At 44.8% G+C, this 22,795-nt stretch overlaps 7 protein-coding genes across 7 annotated transcripts; 4 read left to right on the forward strand and 3 right to left on the reverse strand.

The window, feature by feature from the left end:
• Nucleotides 1–4,332: 4,332 nt before the first annotated feature.
• F5147DRAFT_745702 (uncharacterized protein) lies at nucleotides 4,333–5,331 on the forward strand (the record flags this gene model as incomplete). The annotated part of the gene is made up of 2 exons (XM_041439774.1): nucleotides 4,333–5,018; nucleotides 5,316–5,331. The coding sequence occupies 2 exons, from the start codon at nucleotides 4,333–4,335 to the stop codon at nucleotides 5,329–5,331; spliced, it is 702 nt and encodes a 233-aa protein (XP_041293101.1).
• Nucleotides 5,332–10,539: 5,208 nt separating this feature from the next.
• F5147DRAFT_542646 (uncharacterized protein) lies at nucleotides 10,540–10,746 on the reverse strand (the record flags this gene model as incomplete). The annotated part of the gene is made up of 1 exon (XM_041430270.1): nucleotides 10,540–10,746. A coding segment is annotated over one exon (207 nt), but the record flags the coding sequence as incomplete, so codon positions are not given.
• A 214-nt stretch (nucleotides 10,747–10,960) lies between these two features.
• F5147DRAFT_576683 (uncharacterized protein) lies at nucleotides 10,961–11,146 on the reverse strand (the record flags this gene model as incomplete). The annotated part of the gene is made up of 1 exon (XM_041431340.1): nucleotides 10,961–11,146. A coding segment is annotated over one exon (186 nt), but the record flags the coding sequence as incomplete, so codon positions are not given.
• Nucleotides 11,147–12,421: 1,275 nt separating this feature from the next.
• On the forward strand, nucleotides 12,422–13,019 carry F5147DRAFT_836966 (uncharacterized protein; the record flags this gene model as incomplete). The annotated part of the gene is made up of 2 exons (XM_041444034.1): nucleotides 12,422–12,628; nucleotides 12,714–13,019. 2 exons carry the CDS (start codon nucleotides 12,422–12,424, stop codon nucleotides 13,017–13,019), a joined length of 513 nt encoding a protein of 170 aa, XP_041293104.1.
• Nucleotides 13,020–15,536: 2,517 nt separating this feature from the next.
• F5147DRAFT_773539 (uncharacterized protein) lies at nucleotides 15,537–16,760 on the forward strand (the record flags this gene model as incomplete). Its single annotated transcript, XM_041441473.1, has 4 exons — nucleotides 15,537–15,563; nucleotides 15,619–16,099; nucleotides 16,150–16,471; nucleotides 16,517–16,760. The coding sequence occupies 4 exons, from the start codon at nucleotides 15,537–15,539 to the stop codon at nucleotides 16,758–16,760; spliced, it is 1,074 nt and encodes a 357-aa protein (XP_041293105.1).
• A 2,422-nt stretch (nucleotides 16,761–19,182) lies between these two features.
• Nucleotides 19,183–20,701, reverse strand: F5147DRAFT_773541 (WD40-repeat-containing domain protein; the record flags this gene model as incomplete). The annotated part of the gene is made up of 9 exons (XM_041441474.1): nucleotides 19,183–19,371; nucleotides 19,422–19,511; nucleotides 19,563–19,815; nucleotides 19,870–19,929; nucleotides 19,977–20,091; nucleotides 20,139–20,271; nucleotides 20,327–20,508; nucleotides 20,559–20,646; nucleotides 20,696–20,701. 9 exons carry the CDS (start codon nucleotides 20,699–20,701, stop codon nucleotides 19,183–19,185), a joined length of 1,116 nt encoding a protein of 371 aa, XP_041293106.1.
• Nucleotides 20,702–20,958: 257 nt separating this feature from the next.
• Nucleotides 20,959–21,951, forward strand: F5147DRAFT_652725 (uncharacterized protein; the record flags this gene model as incomplete). The annotated part of the gene is given in 6 exon segments (XM_041433662.1): nucleotides 20,959–20,996; nucleotides 21,082–21,199; nucleotides 21,244–21,348; nucleotides 21,402–21,698; nucleotides 21,718–21,859; nucleotides 21,911–21,951. 6 exon segments carry the CDS (start codon nucleotides 20,959–20,961, stop codon nucleotides 21,949–21,951), a joined length of 741 nt encoding a protein of 246 aa, XP_041293107.1.
• Nucleotides 21,952–22,795: the final 844 nt, after the last annotated feature.

Genomic DNA, 22,795 nt, shown 5'->3' on the forward strand with positions numbered 1-22,795 from the left:
ATCACATCATGTGGCTTCATCCAGCAGAAGTTCGACAACCAAAAGTGGCTTAGGATTGCCTTTGTTGTCCTTATACCAATTTCTTTTGTTCCCCCTAACAATCATATCCTGAAACCCCTTGCATCATTTGTTTGACTTACAGATTGTGTACACAATATCTCTGGCCTGGTCGAGAGTTTTGGCTCTTAGGGCTGCGACATACTCTGCCTTCTGGATGGTTGCGCCATCTACCACCCAACTGTCGCCCACATGCGTAAACTCAGCTGTTGGGTAGTTGTGAAGGATATGTTGCATGCATATGTTGATGATATGCAGGAAACATGGGATTTGGTGAGCGACTGGATGAAAAGTTACATCACATGCACCCAGTAAAGATGACAGCTCTTCCATGCAAGTATTGTTATTGCTGGTATTGTCTAAAGTAAAGTGCCCTGTCTAAACAAAGTCAGAGCAGCCAAATAGCAAAACTTAACATTTACATTCCTTGCCACCTCAGCACAATCAAGAATCATGAGCCTATTCAGTAACTTTCTTCCGTGTTATATGGACACCTGAAGTTGAGATTCTTCCGAGTGAGATGGTCCATCCGAGTTGGGCCCAGATCCAATGGTGGCCGATAGACACAGGTGGGCCCATGATGTCTCAGCATTGACGACCGGGCCCATAAGTGACAAGTGACAGTGTGATTATGAAATGGTTGGGCCTGATTAGTCCACCAAGAGGGTGTTGATATTCACGGACGGGCCCAAGTAGATGATACCCAAGGTCCAGGGTAATGAAGTCGGTATTGATGGTTGGGCCCAATGCGATGTTGCCGAAAGTTGATGATTGGGTCAATAACAGTGTGTTGATTCTCATGGATGGGCCCACATGAGCTACACTGAAGGTATGGAATGATGAGGTCAATGTCAATGGTTGGGCCTGAGAAGTGTTGCTGAAGGTGGGCCATCAGATCAATGGCAGGGCCTCCATTCTTACCAACGGGCCGGAGCGGGTGATGCAGAAGGTCCGGGTTAAAGAACTTGGCACAATGGCTAGACCTGATGTGGCATTACCAAAAGTTGACATTTGGATCAATGGCAGGGCATCAATCCTCACCGATGGGCCCGAGTGGATGATACCACAGGTCCAGGTTCATATTAACATTCACAGACAGGCCCAAGTAGGCATGCCTGAGGTCCAGGGAGACGAGGTCGATATTGACGATTGGGCCCAATCTGGTGTCAACAACAGGGCGTCAATTCTCATGGACAGGCCCTAGCTGATTGGTACTGACAGTCTGGGTTGACGAACTTGGTATATATGGCAGGGCCCGATATAGTGTTGCCAAAAGTCAACATACGGTCAATGGCAGTGCATCAATCTTCACAGATGGGCCCACATGAGTGATACTGAAGGTCCGGCATGATTAGGTCAATGGTTGGGCCCGAGAAGTGTTGCTGAAAGCTGGTATTCAGGTGCTAGTTGACCATGTCTGACAAACAGAGATGTGCTGATACCAAATCGAATAAAATCTGACGCAATGGTGTGACTTATGCAATGAAGCTCATGAAATTTGGAAATGCTCCAAAAAATGTACATCTGCAGAAAGGAATGACATGTAAAAGAGAGGCATCAGAGTATATAAAATGATAGCAAAATGTTGACAACTGATAGCTTTGAGAAGCAAAGAGCTACATGTATGGACAAGGCATTGGGTTAGGTTAAAGAGTGACAATAATATTTGATAGCAGTGGGAGGGCCATCTATAGAGTGCCATACACCATAAAATCTGCTTGATTGTACTTGGCCAATTTGCAGGCATTGAGGTCAGCAGGATTATATCTGGCATAATCCGGACGAGGAGTGTGGGTGTAGTTGTGCATGCTATCACACATGAACCAGGCCCATACTATTCGATCCCCCTTAAGTATCCCTGCTACTGGATCACACAGATGATACATCACAGTCACTACTTCCCATTCTTCTCATGCCTCTATAACCTTCTTACAAGATAATGCAGAGTCTCACTCAGTTCCTGTAGAATCTCCCATGAAGCTAAAAGACAGCTGCAGCATTATCATACTACAAATCCCACCTTTATTTTCCATATCTCCACTCCACCACCCTCCTAGGTGCATTCATCAACAACTGACATCCCATCAGGTACAATACTATCTACTGCACCTGCTAGTGTACTCTCCACTCAAACTCCAATATCTGATGCTACTCTCAGAGGACCCCCTTCTGACATAGGCATAGTGGGCCAATGAGGTGGTGGAGGCTGGCAATACAGGCCAGTCAATTCTGCGGGAGAGACAGTGAATCGCAAAAAATCATAGTGGGACATCTGGATATTGTGCTCTCCAGAGACACAGTCTGATTTTAGTCTTCTTAGATACCACTAACCTACCATGAGAGATGACATGTAAGAGGTGATATGAAGGGTAACAAGCGATGTAGAGGAGGCAATTTTGAGAATCACTTTATAATGACAAGGAAAGTGGATTCTGATCATTGTATTCTGTGAGGTAGTTCATTTGGTCTAGGATAAAGTGGGTAATTGTGCTCTGGACAGAAAGGGGTCCCATCCTATTGAACCCTGCAATAGATGTCACAGTAGAAAAGGCAGGAATTGCAGGAATCCCATTGGGAGCGACAAAGTTCCAAGAATCGAGGGTGCCAAAGGAGGAATATTTAACAGAGGTGCTCATATCAGATGTGAAGAGTGGCCTGCTGAGACAGTGCATTTGAATCAAGAATTACTTCCCTTGGTTTGATATCTATGTTCATGTTGTTGTTAGTGACAATATCTTGCATTCAACTGCCCAAGGCTATCTTCGATGAGTTCTGTTTGAGGTGTTGCCTCTGGAGCTCTTCTTAACATTGGAGCTCCTGTTGGTGCTCAAGTTTTTCCTGTTGGCTTTGGAGCTTTTGTTGGCGCTGGAGCTCCTGCTGCCTCTGAAGCTCCTGCTACATCTGAAGCTCCTGTTGACACTTAAGCTCCCACTGCCTCTTGAGTTCCTGTTGGCATTGGAGTTTCTATTGCCTCTGAAACTCCTGTTGCCTCTGAAGCTCCTGCTGCCTCTCAAGTTCCTATTGGCATTGGAGTTCCTGTTGGTACTCAAGCTCCTGCTGCCTCTGAAGCTCCTGTGAGTGCTCGAGCTCCTTCTCTTCCTTAAGGCATGCAGTGTTTCCTGCTCATAAGATCGCTTTCTCCTTGTATCATTTTATAAGCTCCTGTCTCTGTATCTTCTTCTGTGCCTCCATTTCATTTTAAGCCAGAGGTAATGTGTCTGATGATATTGAAGCAGAGAGACCAACTATCGGGTGAGACGGGTGCACATTGATACTTTATGACACCACATTGATCTGGTTGTGAGTGATCTTCCTGAACCAATTGGCTCATGTGGATGCAGGCTCAGATATACTGAGGGGATTGCCAAAGGTGTTGTGAGTAATGGTGTTTATCACAAAAATGCCACAGGAGCATGAGTCTCTTTGAGTCCCATGGAGCAAGGTATTTCCTTGATTTTGAAACAGGCCATCAAAATGTAGGGAAAGCCATTGTTGTAGCTTTGAAATAAAGAATCCAAGTGTGCTTGGGAGATTCAGAGAGTTACCTGTCTTCAAATGAGTTTTTGTCTTGCAAGTCAGCAAAATGGCCTACCATAGCACAGGGTTTTCTGTTCAAAGTCGATATGAAATGCAACAAAGTGGTGCATATTGGGGATACACACTGGGAAAAAGAGTGTCTTCCCTGTGGTGATCGTGATAAAGCTCAATGTCACCCCTTTGTGGATGAAATACCTGTGATGATTGGCCAGCATCCTTAAGCCATCTGATCTCCTTGTGGTTGTTGGTAATTTCTTTCTACAATTGGAGTTTTCCTTGAGTTAGAAGAATGTGCTTGCAGACTTTTTGACCTTTGAATGGGGGTTCTTAGCCATCTGGACATCTGACAGTAATCTGACATTCATTTTCCCTGAATTCACTAATTCCTGATACTAACCCGACACTTTGCCATCAGACTTGTAATTATCCCTTTGGACTTTGTTTCCCATGTCTGGACTATCTTCCATTTCATATAACTAATTATTCTAATACCAAACAGCAAACCCCTCAGGTCAAACACACTTGTCTCGCAAGTATAGCAGACTAGGCTGTGTAAGACTCCCTGCTACGCGTTTCAATGCCTGGGACGACTTCTTCACCATCAGGAAGTGCCCTGATGAGTCCCTGAGCACCCTTATTGCCAGGATTGAGGAGGGCATGGCCAAGATCCAAAGACTGCACCCTCAGGACTCTAGTAAGCCCTACAGTCTTTCTGACCTTGATGCTGAGCTGGTGTCTATGGCCATGATCTGTGCTTTGGGCGAAGACTATGCCCAATTCACATCTAGCCTGATCCTCAAGTCCTTGGACAAGAAGGAGCTCAAGGCCGCCTTCCTTGCTGAGGAAACCCAGCGCCGTCGACGTGCTGATGCCCTTGGAGTGTCCTCTAGCGATTCTGCCCTTGTCTCTGCCGCTGGGGCGCCGCCTAGTAGCTGTAAGTGCGGTGCTAATGCTGTCTGCGACTTCTGTGAGAAGGCAGGCCATTGTGTGCACAAGTGCTTTGCCATGCAGCGCGCCAGAGAGGCGCACAAGACTAGGCAGGCGTCCAATCAGCCTGGCAAGTCAGGCAGGAGGTCTAGGAACGCTAACAAGGCCTCTGAGGCATCCTCTACCACGTCCCAGCCCTCCCCTGGGTCCAATGCCTCGTCCAATGCATCCTCCAGTGTCCCTGCATCTGCAAACACGTCCTCCACTGTCCAGAATGCGACTGAGTTTGCTGGTAATGCAAGTCTTCACTCTTTTGACACCTCTAGTCCTCTATGCCCTCTCCAGCTTGATGCTGACGTTGATTGGAATGCAGACACAGGGGCCACTTCTCATATGACCCCACATCACCACTACATTCGGAACTATACCCCAAAATGCGTGCCAATTCGACTGGCAGACTCTACACCTCGAATCATTCAATGGCCGAATCAAACATTGTTACTTCTATGCATATTAACACTACAGACAACTCCCTCACCTCAATGTCTGGATAGTGACCCTGATTCTCAAGGTTGTCCCCACATTTTTTTAAGAACTCACTCTTAACGAAGCACAAACACAAAATTCTCTCGATATGTGACATATACCTCCAAAAAGCCGTTATGACCCCTCCGAGTCTGATGTATTATTTGACTTCAAGGACGAGTCTGAGTTCTCTACTTCTCACCCTGACAGGTCGCTAGTGCATTCCAGTGCCCAGTTCATAGAAGTCAAACACTTTGATGCATAAGTAGAGATGGAGTGGCTTGATGATATGTGTGAGGATGGAGCTGTTGAAGATGAAGCTCCAGACAAGCAGTCACTGAACTTAACCAATGTCGTTGATGACCTGGATTGGCATGAAATGGCACTAATCGCCCACTCGTTCAATTCTGAGAGTTCTATCTCATCTATGCATTCTTTGTCACCCATCCTCAAAGGCATTGAACCACCACCACTTTCTCAGCCAGTCACAGCTGCATCCTCGACCCACAGTATTAACATTACGAATCAACATACCACAGCTATGCAATCAATTTTTTCTATCGAGGAATCACTTGTTCATGTGCTCCATCATGTACTGTCCATCTATGATGACAACAATGAAATACTGCAGCATCACATAAGTCCAAGCATCTATGAACAACTTTACAGATCCTAACACCCTCCCCAAATAATCGTTGGCCCTTCCGAGTCTCTTCATACAAAAAAAAAAGAGCCTGCTGCATTTCACATACAGCCTTCCCCAATTTAATGCCTTTTAGGTGTCTTGTGACCTTTCCTTCACTAGTTGCCTGTCATATTTCAGGGCATACCATGAAGTGTTATTTTACTATCTGACTGATAGCACTGGGTATATATTATGGCTACTGCTCGAATAGTTCTGCATCATCACCCCTTTTTTCGTATTCTAGGGCACTGCTATCACTTGTGCAATGGAATGCATCTAATAATGCACTGGTGGTTCGAGGCTCCAAGCTCACCATCAACTCCACGATGATGATGATAGACTTGCTATTCAGGCATTCAGAAGATGTGTTGTCTAAAATTCTCCAGGGCTTTGATTTGTCAGAGTTTGACAGTATTGTACGAGAGTCATTTGACTCTACAGACTCAACCAAATGGCCCAAGGACGACCTCAGCTGCACAGACTTTGGGTATTCATTTCTTACTTCACCAGAAAACCCTTTTGGATACCATCTCAATATGCTGTGGAGCAATGTATTTGACAACCCTGTCGCATTTAAATGATTTTATGTTTGTGCTTAATCAGGACGACTACAGCCCAGATTCAGTCAGTGTTGCATTGCATCACACTCTAGTATTCTCACCGACTCCTATCAGCATCTATCTACAAATGGCTTGATACACTTGCAGAGCTGACTGAGCTTGTCTTCACACTTTCTCATTTACTGTCTGTACCACCTGCCCAAGCTTTGGAGCTGGAAACCTACCAGGCCACGAACACCCTCATCGTCCCTCACACGCTCTACTCTATCATAGCACCGACACCTTTACTGGAGTTCATATCATTCCCTGTTTCATGCCTTATTGCCTGACTTATTTGGTCATATACCTTATTGAACTGATTTGTATGCTCAAGCAAGAACTCCTTAAGATTATCCCAACCCCACCTCCCAAAAGCCATAACTTTGCTTTCATTTGTCGTGGAATCCCATTGTCCCATATTGACTTCACCCAGGTCTTGCACGATGTCATGGCACAGTATACCAACATCAAGATAGGCTTGCTTGATTACCCTCATATCATTAAGCTATGCTTAGCCAAATGGTCAATATGGATCTCGACATAGAAGATGATGAGGGAGGACCTATCAATGCTGTGTTCTGCAATTTATTACCTTCTATATGGAAAGCTATGGAACACATGTCAAATGAGATGTTTGGAGACTGTCTACAGCTGGTGATGCATTAGTGGCACTTTCTTCAGGTGGAGAACAACCCATCACTGGGTGAAGCTGTGATAAAACTATCAGACGTGCTGGTGAAGATAACAGTGCCCAATCAAGATTGCTTGAACTTTGAACAACATCAAGGTTTTTTTGCTATGCCAGATTCACTTATGACCATTCACTACATTGCTCCTCTCAATAAATGTGTCGAACTCAACCTTCCATCATCAGACCCTCCATCATCTCCTCTGCAACGCCTCACCTGCACAGCAGAGTTCACATGGATTCCTTCATCATATGTGTGCTCTTTCCATTCTCAACTGTATACTCACACTTACCACAGGTATGACATCAGGTCAGCTCTTCTTAAGAGTCCTCTTAGTTTACCTGTCATCGATGATTCACATCACACATTCTTGTAACTGGGGTCAACTACAATCACTCATACCCAACTGTACTATTATTAGCCTCTTTCAGCACTGTACGACTCTATACACTTTCTCTCATACATAGCCACAGCCAGCGCACTCGAATGGATGCTGGAATGGACGCTCCTTGTCATAGAAGGTAGAAAGAGCGGCTCAGAAGCCACAGCCAGCGCGCTTGATTGGACGCTCCTTGTTGCAGAAGGTAGAAAGAGTGGCTCGGATCGTGAACACATGCTGAATCGTTCCTAAGGGTATAGATTTTTTGGTAAGTATGTACCAGCATCGTATAATTGAAAAATACAAACCTCTTCAGCTTTTTCAAGCCACGTTTCATAGTCATCCCATTGAGCCGTGGGCACAATGACATACAATAAAAATTGTTTTGACTTGAATGTCATAGCGCGCAAGCCTTTGCGAGTTGCCTGCATGCATTGGGAGTAAAAATAAGGCTGACGTGGCGGATGGGTTGATAAATCAACCCATCCGCCATCTCGAATGATGAATTGGTCCTGGCGCCATGGAAAGCCTGTCGCAAAAGCTTGGATCTTCAGCAAGATGTTATCCAGCGAAAGTGTGATGAGTCTGGGTCCGTCAATGCATATGCTTCCTTAGCCCAGTGTTCTCGTTCAGCACCATATTGTGCATGGTTCACTGAGTAGCCAGGCTGAGCCCAGCTAGAAGGGACAGCTGTTAGTTATATGATTATTCACCTCTACAGTACACATTTCTATGTCTTTTATGTGTCTAACCTTGCCATTTCACTTACGGTATCATTCCATACACTTTGCTACCTATTTACATGACTTCCTGATCTCCCTAGGACGTCCCTAGGTCGAGTTATTACTTACCCTTTGATTGTGGCTTGTCTGTTTACATTTGTTTACCATACGTCGCCCATATCCCAGAGTCCAGTGCTTACTGCCACTAGTAGCCACTACATGTGGTGGCGGCTGCTGAGCTACCGCTGAGAGATCACATCAGTAAACATAAAATGGACGCGAGTATGAAATCAATCAAACCTGGTCTCCATGCAGCATTGATATTTTGCCGGATAACTTGAGCATTGACTTGACGGTTCGGATGCTGAGCAGTGGGCCTATTGATGTTGCTGCTTTGCCTTGATAGTGCCGGTGACAAGTTGCGCAAACAAAGCGCCCGCGTTGGCCAATGACAATTGTCACAATGTAGAAACACGGATCTCCCTTCAAAATCTTTGCAGCACAGGCAGAACATTCACAAATGAGATCTTCTTTGGCAAACACATCTTCAGTGAACTGTGACGCAAGTTCGTAAGAGGCCATGAATGTTGAAGGTGTGAGATGAGGACAGACACGATAAAGGTGAGACACAATATATTTCAATGCAGGATTAAATATGGTCAGTTGCTCAGAACGAGTAAGAGCGCCAGAGCGGTCAGAGCCTCTGTGGCCATACCTAGTTAGCAAAATGAGAGCATTAGAGCGCCAAGTGAGAACACCTACTGGACATCAGTTACTCAGAATAAGTGAGAGCCTCAGTGTGAGCATGTGGTGAAGCCGGAGTGGTGAAGCCTGAGGTTGTTTGCGGCATCAATGGGGCGATCTGCATGGGAGGATTGAAAGAGGGTCTAACACCAATGAAAGGCATGGAAGTGCAGCATGAAAGAGGCGATGCGCAATGCGCATGTGATCCGAGGAGTCGGCAAGGACCTTAACTGCACAACTTGAAGTCAGAACAAGGTAAGTCTTTTACAGTACCTATGGACATACCTTGCAAGTTGAGTGATATCCGAGGACCTTAACCAGTGCGCAAGTCAGAACAAGGAGTCCGAACAAGGTAAGTATCACACCTATAAACGTACTTCACAAGTTGAAAGTTGAAGCGGAGGCTTTACTGTGACTTTATGGAGATAATAAATATAACAGCATCGTAAAGTGGGACCATACCGTCCTGCACCCCTTATCATGCCCAACCAGCATAAACCCACACATAAGTGTGGTGCATTTGCTTCAATACCACTCCCTGATTTTGATCTTCATCCTAGCCCCCTTAGATGAACTTGTTTGTCAAGAACTGACATCGCAACCGTGACTATAATAGATTGGTCATGATGTCTTACTTTGCTGTGTATGAACCAGAACTAGTGTGACAACGTAAGGCCAGAAAACTGAAATGAAAGCGCTTCTGGGCAGCTGGCGTTAACGATCTCTTTGCCGTTGACCAGCACGACAAATGGCTCAGATTTGGGCTCGGTCTTCACACTGGAATCGAGCCATTTTCAGGGCGCATAATGTGGATCCAAGTTTGACATTCTAACAGAAACCCACAGTTAATCCCACACGGCGTCCCAACTCTTATCTACCATTGTCCTGAAGATTTCGGAGCATTGGATTTCAAGGTATTTGTTTGCACAAGTGACCGCACACAAAGGCTTACTTGACTATGCCAACTAGGCTTCTATAGATCACAAGGGCATCGACTACATTCGCAACGTCTATATTGATGCTTCCAACCCAGTATTTGACCTTGTCCCACCTATGCTTGGCGACTTTATCGAGCATTGTTATGATGCAATGGGGCGCCCCGCAGTGACTCGGTCATCAGTTTGGACTGTATATAGGAATGTGCTGTCTGCTGTACAGCTTGCAGAGAACCCACATCCCAACTTACTACTGACGGAAAATGAAGGTGCCGCCACTGGTGCATTGACATTGATCAGTGGCCATGTCAATTTACCTTTCAATGAGGAACCGGATGGCATGTACTACGTGGGTGGTGTGCGTGGAGGATTGGGCCTAGGTGTTAAGATGGGAGTGAAGTGGGCCGCTTCTAGAGGCTACTGAGAGACCAGAAGAGATCAGACTAGAGTCCAGAGTAAGTTGCCGATCTATTAAATGGTATAGTGAAGTTGTACTGTACCTAGAGTCCAGAGTAAGTTGCCAAAGAGGCAGTAAGCACTGGACTCTGGGATATGGGCGACGTATGGTAAACAAATGTAAACAGACAAGCCACAATCAAAGGGTAAGTAATAACTCGACCTAGGGACGTCCTAGGGAGATCAGGAAGTCATGTAAATAGGTAGCAAAGTGTATGGAATGATACCGTAAGTGAAATGGCAAGGTTAGACACATAAAAGACATAGAAATGCGTACTGTAGAGGTGAATAATCATATAACTAACACTGCACTCTAAATTGTCCAAGATGAAATTGTCTAACAAAGCAAAAGTAAATGCTGTCTTCGGGCAGGTGAATGATGCCGCAAACAGTCCAATTTGAAACAGCTGTTTGTCTGGAGTTTGGGCGCCCATGTATTGACAATACTGAATAGATGATGTGTCAACACCCGAAGAGTCAACAATTGTGATTGTGGTCCTGCCGATCTGTGCTGCATTTACCTCGGGCAAGTCTGGGAACGCAGCTGCAGGCTCTGAATCTAAAAAAACATCCTCTTCTGCTGTCGCATATGGTTCTGTGCATCGCCAATCACCATGTCCGTCTGCTGCTTTCGCTACACTCAGCATTCCGGCAGTTAAAGATGCAGTATACCGGTCCTCGTCATCTGTATCCTCCCATTCCCAATTATGGTTGGGGCAAAGGCTGTCCTCCATGACCAAGATGGATCTCTACACCTAGCTTAGTGAGTGTAGTTCTATCAAAGAAATCTTCATTCCATTGACTCATCCGGTGGAAAGGGAGCCTTGCATGTTGTGTCCGGCAGCACTTTGTACAGAATATTGGCTCGGCAAAACAGTTATGGCACTTGTATGTTCCATCCCCATTGCACAAGCAGCACACCCAATTTGGAGGTGGCACCTCTCACTCCAGGAGCATATCCAGATAATCCTCCACCCTAAATTTCCACTGGCGGAGATAGTCATTTGGAGTCTATAGGTCCCAGATGTGAGTGTTATGTTCATGTAGGTAAATATTTGACTTTCCTTGCTCTTTGGAAGTGTCATGGAATTGATGCTGCCCTGGTTGCCATAGCATGTCTCAAAGTCTTCAGAGAATCTATGCATCAACCCACCAGAAGGCTGCTTGGTGGGAGACTTGGTTGGCAATGAATGAACTGATTTGCTCATCTTTGTAGGCTCAGCTGACACCCACCGACCTTTGATGCCTCGACTAGTTTTTTTCTGGCTCCATTTCACAAGGTGGATGGTCCCAGGAGGTGTGACCTCTATAGCCTTGGATCTGCCCATGTCAGAGTCTGTGAGATGATGGTGATGGTATGGTGACAGAAAGGTGACATTCCCTAGCTTAGCTCTTATGATAATATTTTGTGCTAAATTGAGACTGAAATGCATAAGGTTTACATTAATTTGGAAAGACAAGATTATAGTTAATTGAATTGCTGAGGGGTCATCAGGATGATCAATTCGAGAGAGTCATTGGATGGATTGAGTGACATTCATTCAATTCAATTGCTAAGGAATACCCAGGGCCTCTAGGAGAACAGGGACAACCACAGTCATCTCCTCCTGATCCATTCTGGGTCATGCAAGTTCCTTCTCACTCTCATAAGGCCATCATTGTTTTGGATACCATTCTTGATATGGACGCCTTGGAGCATACCAGCAACAGCAACCACAACCATCTACTCCAAATCTGTTTGCAGTACCACAAGTTCCTTCTCATTCTCATACAACAATAATCAAATCACGATGAGGATGTCCTGGCATAACTTTGAGATAAATGAATGGTGGCGCTTACATGATTTCTGTAACTTAATATCCGATTCCGACCCATGGGATGCTTAAGGAATTTCTCTGCAAGATGAAGAAAATCAAAAATCTGTGTGATTCTATACCTGAATTCCGAAGTTGACTGGCTAGTGAAATGAGTCAAATTGGTTGGTAAATGTCTTGAAGATCAGAAGTGCCAATAATTCATCAGATTGTGCAACAGGACATTTTCAGCGTAATGGATATTAGTTATCTATGCCCTAAAATACCCATTACTAAAGAAACAACTTTGGTTTAAATTAAACCTCTTCTCAGACACTTCTCCTTCCCTTCCATCTTGCTATTCATTTCATTCATGTCAGGGAACAACTTGGAGTCGGAAGAAGAAGTTCAGAAGCACCTGCCTCTGAATAGGGAGGAGGTGGCTGTTCTGGAGTCCCACCTGGAGAAATGGGACAATGCTTTGGGTAAAGACAGAAACAAGGTCTGGAAGGACGCCACTATGGAGGCTCGGTTGAAGACACCCAAGATGGATGCTGCCAAGCTGAGGTCAAGAAAGACTGTGAGTGCATGCCTGATTCAATTGACTTGGGGAATTGAATTATTCATATTTGTTCGGCATGCAGGTCTAGCATAAATGATTACAGAACCATGGTGAAAAGAAGGATGCAAAAGCTCCTATCAATCTCGGAAGAAAGTGGACATACCAGATGGTGGTTGGTACTCTCTGGAAGAAGGAGCTTCTGAAGAAGATTGAGGATGAAACTGGTGTAAAGGCTGGGGAAAAGGATATGATGAAGCATTACTCTAAGTATCTTGGGGAAATGGTGAAGTCTCTTACTGAGGTGGAGGTGGAGGAAGCTACCGAACAGGCCGTAGAGTGGAACAAACAGGGAGTTCCTCCCGATGTTCAAGCGGATACAGCGAGACGAAAGAGTGAGGACATTCTGTGACATGTTGCTGCCGAGATGTTCAAAAAGGCAGGAATGCGGCTATTCATACTGTCAGCTTGGAAAGGGGAAGAAGGAAAACTGATGGTATCAAGGTAAGTCATGAACTCAGCAGATTTTGGACAATATCAAGTCTCATCAACCAACAGCCACAACTTTAATGGAGAAATTGGTAACAGAGAGAGTTTTACCGACACTCATGACTGGAAGGATATAGTGCCAGAATGGAAGTCTTACATGTCCAAACAGTTTGGTGAGCACTCTTGGAGTACATTTTAGCAATCAAACTTCACTAACTGATGTTGGATGGAAAAGACAAGGAAGTGGACTCTGACGATACCCTGGTAAAAAAAGCAGAAAAGACAAGACATATGTCCTGAAGATAGGGGATGACAGGTTTCCTGTCCTTCTGGACCATACACCGCTGTATCTTCCTGATGGAAGAAAACTTTGGGAGCCATCTCAGATGAACAGACAAGAGGCCACTGAGTTGTTGGAATTCTGGCACGACCAACAGGAGCACTGCCGAGACATGATGTTTGAGTTCCACGGGTGGTGGAGTAAATCAGACAAGGAAATCAAACCTCCCGTAAGATGGCCTAAGGAGTGGGATCAAGATTGTGACGATGAAGAGTGGTCGAAACCAGCCAGGAGGTTTGCAGAACGGGCGGTGTCTTACTAGGATGTGAAAACAGTAAAATCACCGATTTTCAGTATTCTACCACGGTCAACGGTTCAGACAAATACCAACGGTCGATAACGTGGTTGTTCGTGGGAAAAGTGTGTTGAGTTCTCAAAGGAAGTACACAGTGACTAAAGGGGGAACAGAATCAATAACTGGCGTGATGCAGTGCTATGACTTGAATGAATACAGATGTATGACTATGTGATGATTCTCAGAGCTATAATGATACTCCCTATCTTCACAAACCAATTAGAGATCAAACTAAGCCTCTAACATGGATCAGCCTGAACTAATATGTGGCTTCGAAACCTACTTTCTGCTGCTCAAGCACTATGCGATGAGTGTGACACAGGACAGACTTAAGTGGGCCAAGTTCTTAATATTAGTGACTGACTGTTAGTCTTATTTGTCTTCCCTTGCTGATGAAAATATGTATATTCTCCCCACAGAATAGGTTTCCTGTGTCTAAAAGAGAACTGGAATATATCTGCACTAGATGACTGATAATCGTGTACCAGCTAGTGTCAAAAGTATGGCTCAATGGTGGCCTCAAATATGCTTCTGTATGTCATGGGAAACAGTGTCAAAAGTGGAATGAAATAACTTCATATTTCACTCAGTATGTCACTTAGTATCATGGAGGTGAGAGTTTAAAAAGAGCTCTCTGAACACTCTTCTTATTCTCCACTCACTTATTCACACTCAAGCTTAGATAATATGGAAATGGGCTCTCTGTACTTGGCTTGGAGCTCTTTTTATTAGAGGGGAAAATGGGCCCCTTATATACTACTCTACTAGTGGCTATGCTACTGATTACTAATCTACTATTAAAATTTCAAAGAATGTCATAGAATTTTCCAGACTATTCCACCAAACTCCAGTGTTGTCTAATGGAATATTCCAGAATCTTTCAAATCAACATTAGTGGCTGTGCTCTGTGGCTATGCTAACCTGTGCTACAAAGCTATGTACACTGCCTCTGCACTGCCTGAATGCTGTACTCTCAAGCTGTGCTCAAACCTTGTTGAGATTCTCACAGTCTGATGTTAACTTGTTAAATACCATAGTGTTGGTCTTGCATATTTGTTATGATGAAGCTTTGCATGTGTGTCATAATGTGCCACCAAGTCACATGAGACTGATTATGTAATGAAGTTTGAAGTCTTTCACACCTGAGACACAGCCAGATAGAAGTCTGCAACAGATCCCATGCAAATTGATGAACAAATTGTTAATATTTAAAAGAATATAGTTCGTCTTAAGATCCATGATCATAGTCAAAAAATGTCCAGAATTAGTGTTGACTGCAGATTGATAATCAGATTAGGGATATGCAAGGACAAAAATGCTAAATTTGTTGGTATCAATTTACCTTATTGTTATATTTGTAACCAGATAATGAAAATAATTGGTATATGTTGACTACACAAATTCAGATATAAATGGTGGACATGCCATACGATCAGATATGTGACAAATTTTAACAATGTATTAAATTGGGCGAAGGGACAGAGTGTGGCTATGTTGGGCGGACAGAGAGCGCAAAAATTACAAATATGTACACGAATATGTCTGAGAGTTAGCCTCTGACAACGACCCTAAACTTGTGTGCGTGTCATATGAGTGCCCCACTAAGTGGCTCACTTAGTGGGGCACTCGTTTTATATGTTTGGTCTAGTGGGCCGCTTAGTTAGTTAGGACATTATGAAAATACAAGGAGGAGCATTGGACAACAACAGGAACAAGAGTTTCATTGAGTTTACGTTCACTACAAATACCCACTACATCACTCATACTATCAAAATTGTTGCACAAGATTTCCCGCAAGATAAACGATGGCAAAGCAACGGCTGAAGATAGGGGTGAGTTAAATATCGTGATTTGACGCTCATATCGAGCTTACTTTTGGAGGAATAGAACGACGAGGACCTCGCCAGGAGCATCTTCAAATTGACATTGGAAGACAGAACTGAGGGCAGGCTTGAAGAAGGGCGAATCACAGCTGAAAGTCGATGCACGCTGAATGATACCTTTAGAGCTGCAAGGGAGCATTCAGCGGAAATACATGGAGAAGCATCAGATAATTACCGCAAGCTTTTCCTCCTCGACATTGAGATGCATGCTTGTCTTCAAACTGTAACTGATGCTGTAAATCAGCTTCACTTGGCTGATGGGCAACAAGTACTGGGGATGCTTACTGCAGAGTATGAAACAATGACTACTATGCAGGAAGAAGTGAGACACATGCAAGTCAGTAGCGATGCTTGTAATGAGGAGTTTTGGCACGCAATTCTTGGAACTTTGGAGGAAATGAGGCTTGCGGTGAAGAGCATCATGGACGTGATCGCTCATAGAGCAACCAATAATGATCTGGATAGTGCAAAAATTGTCGACACAGGTGAGACACAATTGTTAGTAGGAATGCCTACACTACTAAATCACAAATAGGACCCTGCTTCAAACAAAGATACCACAATGCCAATCCCGCCATACTCCTTACCATGCTCATTGCCTTGATCTTGAATGTCTTCGGACATGTCACTCATCCATGGTGCAATGCAGTCCTTGGCCTTTTGAATCTTCTCCTCGAGACTACACTCAGAACGTCGACCTGTCCCACCATTCCCTCTGATATCCATACCATCCATAAAAAATTTGACTTGGACCCAGTTACTCAAACATTTGCCACCTGCACAAGATGTTCTTGCACATACCCACCTGTACCTACAAGAAAAAAATCACCATACCCCGAATGCTGCACCCATCAGAGGTACCGAGGTAGCAAGCCATGTGGTCAGTTGATGGTCAAATGTAGGAAGGGCAAAGGCGGAAAAATGTGGACGCCGGTGCGCCCGTATGTCATTCAAGACTTCAATGCATTCCTTGCCGAGATGTTAAGTCGGCCGAGTATAGAGGAAGCTATGGACCGTGGAATGATGATGAATGAGAAGTATCGCATGTGGAATATCAAGGACGGCACTGTGATGCAGGAGATCCTCGGCGCTGACGGAAAATCATTCTTGGATGGGCTGAAGAGACAGGATCTCAGATTAGCATGAAGTCTTTCAGTGGACTGGTTTAACCCTCACAGAAATAAGACTTCTGGCAAGAAAAAATCGGTTGGGTCAATTGCGATGGGATTACTGAACCTGCCGCCCAGTCTCCGATACAAACCAGAAAACATGTACTTGGTCGGCATTATACCTGGACCCAGAGAACCAGCTCTCGATGAAATAACTCATTTTCTTTGACCTGTTGTCGACTTTTTCGTGCCATCATGGAAAGATGGGACAAGATTTACGAGGACATTCCAACATGCTGAAGGGAGACTTTCAAGGTCTGTCATCACAGTGGCAATCAACGACTTACCAGCCGCTCGCAAACTCGTAAGATGTGCGGGGCCCACTGCAAATCAAATGTGTGGACTTTGCTGGCAGAAAAAGTCAGAGATTGCGAATTTTGACTGCGAGACATGGAGACGACGCACGTGCAGCGAACATAGGGCAGCTGCAGAAGAATGGAAAAGTGCAGAGACAAAGTCAGAACGTGACAAAATATTTAAACGACACGGAGTGAGGTGGTCCGAGCTTCTACGACTACCTTACTGGGATCCAGTGAGGTTTGTCATTGTAGACTGCATGCACAACCTCTTCCTTGGGTTGGTGCAACATCATTTCAGGGACTTGATTATCATCGACAAACAGGCTGGCAGGGCGATCAGGGCGATCAGGAAGCCAGATAAAAGACCCTTGGATGCATCAGAATTAGATAGGGGAAGAACACTCTTGAGATCGAACCCTACTGTCTCTGCAATGACCCGCTTACGGGTGCCTGTCCTAGAAGCCCTGATCCAAGAGGCAGGGCTAGTGTTGTCGGGCGCCGGTAAACACAGCACAAAAATACAGATAGCCGAAGCCTTGCTGGTGCGTTGTCCATTTCATAGTCATGATCCCCATTGACAACTTGATAGGGTGAACCCACGCACTGTGCTCCAATGAACGACGGAGACCAGATGCAGGTTGATCACAATGCATTCATCACGGAGGAATTAGTAAAGCAGTGCGTGGCCCAAGTAGAAGGGAAAAACAACCAAAATGGCATATCTGGCAAAGTCCTCACAGACGTAGAGATCGATCAAATTCAAACAGAACTGCGCAGCATTGAACGACCTTCATGGCACTGCAGACCACCAAAAAACCTGGGGGAAGCAGAGCACGGTAAGCTCAAGGCAGAGCAATGGCGGTCTGCAATTGAATTCGACTTACCGGTGACTCTCGCAAAACTCTGGGGGACCGATCATACGAAACCTGGTGATGAAAATGGAAAACAGAGGCAGAAGTTAGCTCATAGCACAATGCTGCTGGCGATGGCAATCCGATGGGGAACATCGCATGTAACGTCGACGCACCACACTCAGCAGTACCTCATATATATGAAAGCCTACCTGGAGTGCATCCGAGATGTTTTTCCAAGCCATTCTTTCCATCCTAACCACCACTCCTGTCTCCACCTTCACGAGTTTCTTCTAAGATATGGACCTATGCATGGCTGGTGGATGTTTCCCTTTGAGAGGATCATCAGAGCCCTGCAGAAGACCAATACGAACTACAAGATCGGTGAGCACGAATAGAAATACGGGAGACATATTGAATAGGGTTCTTCAGGGGAGTTAGAAAGAACTATGTTGGAGACATTTTGCGCAGCTGCACGCGTCAAGGCAATGCTTCAAGAACCTGGTGCACCTGACATCTTCAACAAAGCAGCTGACATCCTGCAGCGATGCTGTGCTCCATTCGCAGAAGAAGGATTTCGTACAGACACTGGCATCCTGCAAACAGGAACAGAACCGATTCCATGTGTCTCGCATGTCGAAGCCAATATCATCAAGACCACTATTTCAAAAGTGCGACACACATTGGAAAAAGCAGGGACTCAACTGCCTGGAAACGACCACATCACTGAGTATAAATGGCTGAACATAGCAGGATTGCAATATTGCAGTCGCAACTATTCACGGGCGGATAGTTGTGTGTTCTTCAAGAACACATTGGCAAAAATTGTACCGGGTGTTATTGAACACATGTTTTCTGTGGAGGATCAGCAGCGGGTTTACTATGTTGCAGTCAGATGTTACTTACCTGTAGCTGCGGGGTACCAAGACCCCTTTCTAGGCTACAGTGACTTTGGCGCACAGATATGGAGCTGTGCTTTAAATAGCCAGCTTGATATTGTACCGGTATGTAAGAGTAAAATTTGCCACACTATTTCGATGCCTTGGGGAACTGAATTGGTCCTAAAAGCAATGAATAGGGTGAATTCTCTGCCATTATAGAAGTCTTGCACCAGTACTAACCTCCTACCCTGTAGGACTTTGGTGTATGACTGATTGTCATCAGAGGTGGAAGATCACGCTGGTTTAATGATATCGCAAACAATTTGTAGATCTGGTAGTACATATAGTAAACGTCAAGTGTACACAGTTTACAAAGCCCCAATGACACGTGTCACACTGCCTTGAAGTAAGAGGAAAAGTTCTGATACTGTGCCCGACTGAAGAGCATGCATGACCATGTTCATGAGCACGCAAATAATCGCAAACCAAAGCAGCTGGAAGGCAGGTGAAGATCCCGCTGAGGGTAACTTATGGGTCTTGTTGTCCTCCGTCAATGTCTATAGTAAGTGATGAGCAATTGCCTCAATACATATTCAACAACACATACCAATTCGCCCTCCGCCCAGACCTTCACACTACTGTGCCCATCAAAGCAGCTGCTGGTAACAACAATGCACCCAGTGCGCCCTTTGTACGACTACCTCCGTCTTATTAGATAGAGCGAGATACATGCTAGAACCGCACTTACATGATCGCCCCAATTGGCATGTTCCAACTGACCTCGGAATGCACCAGTACTATAATTAAATATGCGAGCAAAACCATCGTCGCCCCCGATGAAAATGAGCCCTGCTTGTCGAGCAATGGAGATTTGCAAAGGCACATTGCACAGGATCACATGGCTGTAAGACTGGACACATTGAAGGCTAGGCACAGAATATTTGTCAACCCCGTCTTTAAGATTGCTTACAAGGAGGAAATTGCCCTTGAGGGTAGTATTCCTACTTGCAGCGTAAGGATCAATAACTGTATGCACAGAGTGAACGCCAACTCACATCCTTCCCTGGACTTTCTTGTGCCACTTTAAATCCCAGGGTTCGATGGAATAGCAGAAACTAGGCTCACAGTCAGAGTAAGATCACAATTTTTATGGTGCACGTACATTTCACCGCTTTCAAGATACAATACTAGTATTGAAGTACCATTATCGTAGAAGTGTACCGTGCGCGCCACATATGGCTGCTTATTGAGCTTTGAGGTGATGAAAACGAGAGTTTCTAATACAAAGTCAATGCGACACAAGTACTATGATTTGGTAACACACTGTCTGGTGTGAAGTTCCAAACGTGGGGCCGACCGTCACCGGCACTCGCCAGTCGATGATGCACGGGATCCCAAGCAAGCGACTCTACCAGACCCGAGTGACCAATCGTAGTACTGCAAAATTCGAAAAGTGCCTGACGGGATCAAACATTATCAGTCACCTAGAGGTGCTACTACCATCACACTTACATCATCAGTTCTTTCATAGATTTGGACGTTGCCATCTGACGCCCCGAATGCAAAGGTTGTCTCTCCACGATCGTCGACATCAATCCAAGTGATCGCACTAATATATCCTGCCGCTGGTGAAACAATTTCTTGAATCATTTCACCAGATGTGAGGCTCCATACCACGACTCTACTATCATTGCCTATCTCAGCTGTCAACATGAGCGAGCAAGGAAAACGGATGATTAGCTACCTCCTGTAAGGAGCAATGCTCCATGCATGCTCACAGCCAATACATTGACTGTCTTGGTATGGCGAGTAAGAATAAATTTGTTGGCAAACTAAATCTGCATCAGTGAACCTAGAGCTCCCCTGGATTTCGCCACTTACATCCATGATTGACTTTTGAGACACCAGCGAAAAGCCGAGTGTATTTAACCTGGTGGGTTGGCATCGAGATGGATTTCATATTTGCTGACAAAAGACTTGCAAGAAAAGCACCGGGATGCAACACTGATAATGGTGCCCATCAATGAATAGATGACGAATGGATGGAGACAATGGAGACAAAGACAAGGAATGGAGACAAAGCGGTGGAATATGTATTAAACCAAAAAAAACTGTTCAAATGCAACTTCTATTGTTATTGCGAAATGAAGAGTGCCTGGCATACTTTGAGTTCACGAACGAAGTCAGTAAATTGCACCAGTCATGGCATCAGAATTACCTTCTCACAAAAACAGCTCTGTAAAAACATGATTCAATCCATATGGCAGACCATCAGCGTGTGCGCTCAGGGGAAATTTACAGGCGTACGAGATGCAGGAGCTGCAATGGGGAATAAATGCCTTGTTGATGACCTATGAGCGTGAACTTCAGCGAAGCTCAGACAATGTGAGTACAGCACTTACGTATAATTGGGTATTGAACATCTTCAGGATGTGTATATGGGATCCGCTGTGGATCTTGACCTGCCCATCAGTGCGGGTAACAGGACAAATGGGACATATGGTTGCACAGATGTCCTTATGGCATATGATGAAGTAATTAGTCTCACTTGTCACCAAGAAAAGCCAAAACTCACTTTATTCCAAAGGTTGGACCCCTCGCCATCGTTCTGGTACCTTTTCACTCCAGTTACCAGATGCCGAAGAAAATAAATCTCATCCGAGGCCTACACAAAGGCATGAATAAGTACATAGAGCGTCACTGCAAAAGGATGCATCCTGTCACTGAACGGTTATGGGAGCGCATGTACATAGTGCTCCAAACAGCAATGTTGGGCATTGATGTCGATGACATTGTGCTGCCTGAAGCATGTTATAATGGAGAGCTGACCACTGAGGTGGAAAACCAGAATGTAACACAGATCATTCATTCTACGCCGATCAATGTAAATGACACTACCATAGGACTATCTTATCTCACCTGCTATAGCACGACAAATTTTCGACCAAGTCGAAAATCTCATTCCCAAAGTGAAACGTGGGTTGCAGTCCCTCGGGGCTGCACTAAGCACTAAACCATCAGCTCCAATGGGTGGCCGTCTGACAGGTAAGTTAACATACATACCTTCACATTCAAGTCCCTTCTGATGAAGATTAGGATATCCTGCCACAATGCCAGGAGAGTTTGCAGAGAGTTGACTGAAGGTGTAAATAGCCCATGTCTATAAATAAATCAGCTTAATTTGAACTCAAAGTTCATGGAGTCACTGAACCATGGTGGGTTGGGCACAAGTCCATCATTGTCATGTTACATTAGGCCGTGATCACGGCTCTATGTAATGCTCTATGTAATACATCATATATATTGAGACGAATTATACTCTATGAAGGACTATACATGATGAAAGAAAGAAAGAGAAAAACATACAGAAGATCTCGAACCTAAATAGTGAATGAGACGAATTGAACTCCGATGGAGATACCCGAAAGTGGGCCAAGTGGCTTGCGGCGGAGTCTGATTAATCCAAAGTGGGCCAAGTGGGTTACTCTGTTTGACTTGCGGCAAACGCCAGCAGAGTCTGATTAATCTCACTCACTACATATGGTTCCAAACCTTCATTCTTGCGTCTTCCTTTCCTCCATATTTCAGTTGTTCAATTGATTAGATTTGCATAGGCTTTCTGTGATTGTGTCATAGCATAGTCTAGACTTGTTATTGTGTTGTAGTATAGACTGTTAATCGCTTCTGATGTTGCGTCAATGTAGTCTAGACATGTTATAGATCGTTAGACTTTTGAATGGTGCCGCTGAACAGTGACACTTGAGTAATTTCTGCGCTGGTTACAACATTCATTGACTGTAAGTCAGCTCTACCTACACAACAAGCAAAACAATCACTCATTGTTCTTGGCAGTATTGAGGCCGAATTGAGCTTCTTGGCTGCTTGCTCGGGATGGATTATTGTTCAATTCTGCGAAGTGGTTTAATCTCCCCTATGGTGCTTTGTGAGGTTGATACCTCATTTCACCTGAGTCGTCCATCC

Source organism: Suillus discolor (genome assembly GCF_016758755.1).
Source record: "Suillus discolor strain FC423 chromosome Unknown F5147scaffold_26, whole genome shotgun sequence".
Classification (NCBI taxonomy): Eukaryota; Fungi; Basidiomycota; class Agaricomycetes; order Boletales; family Suillaceae; genus Suillus; species Suillus discolor.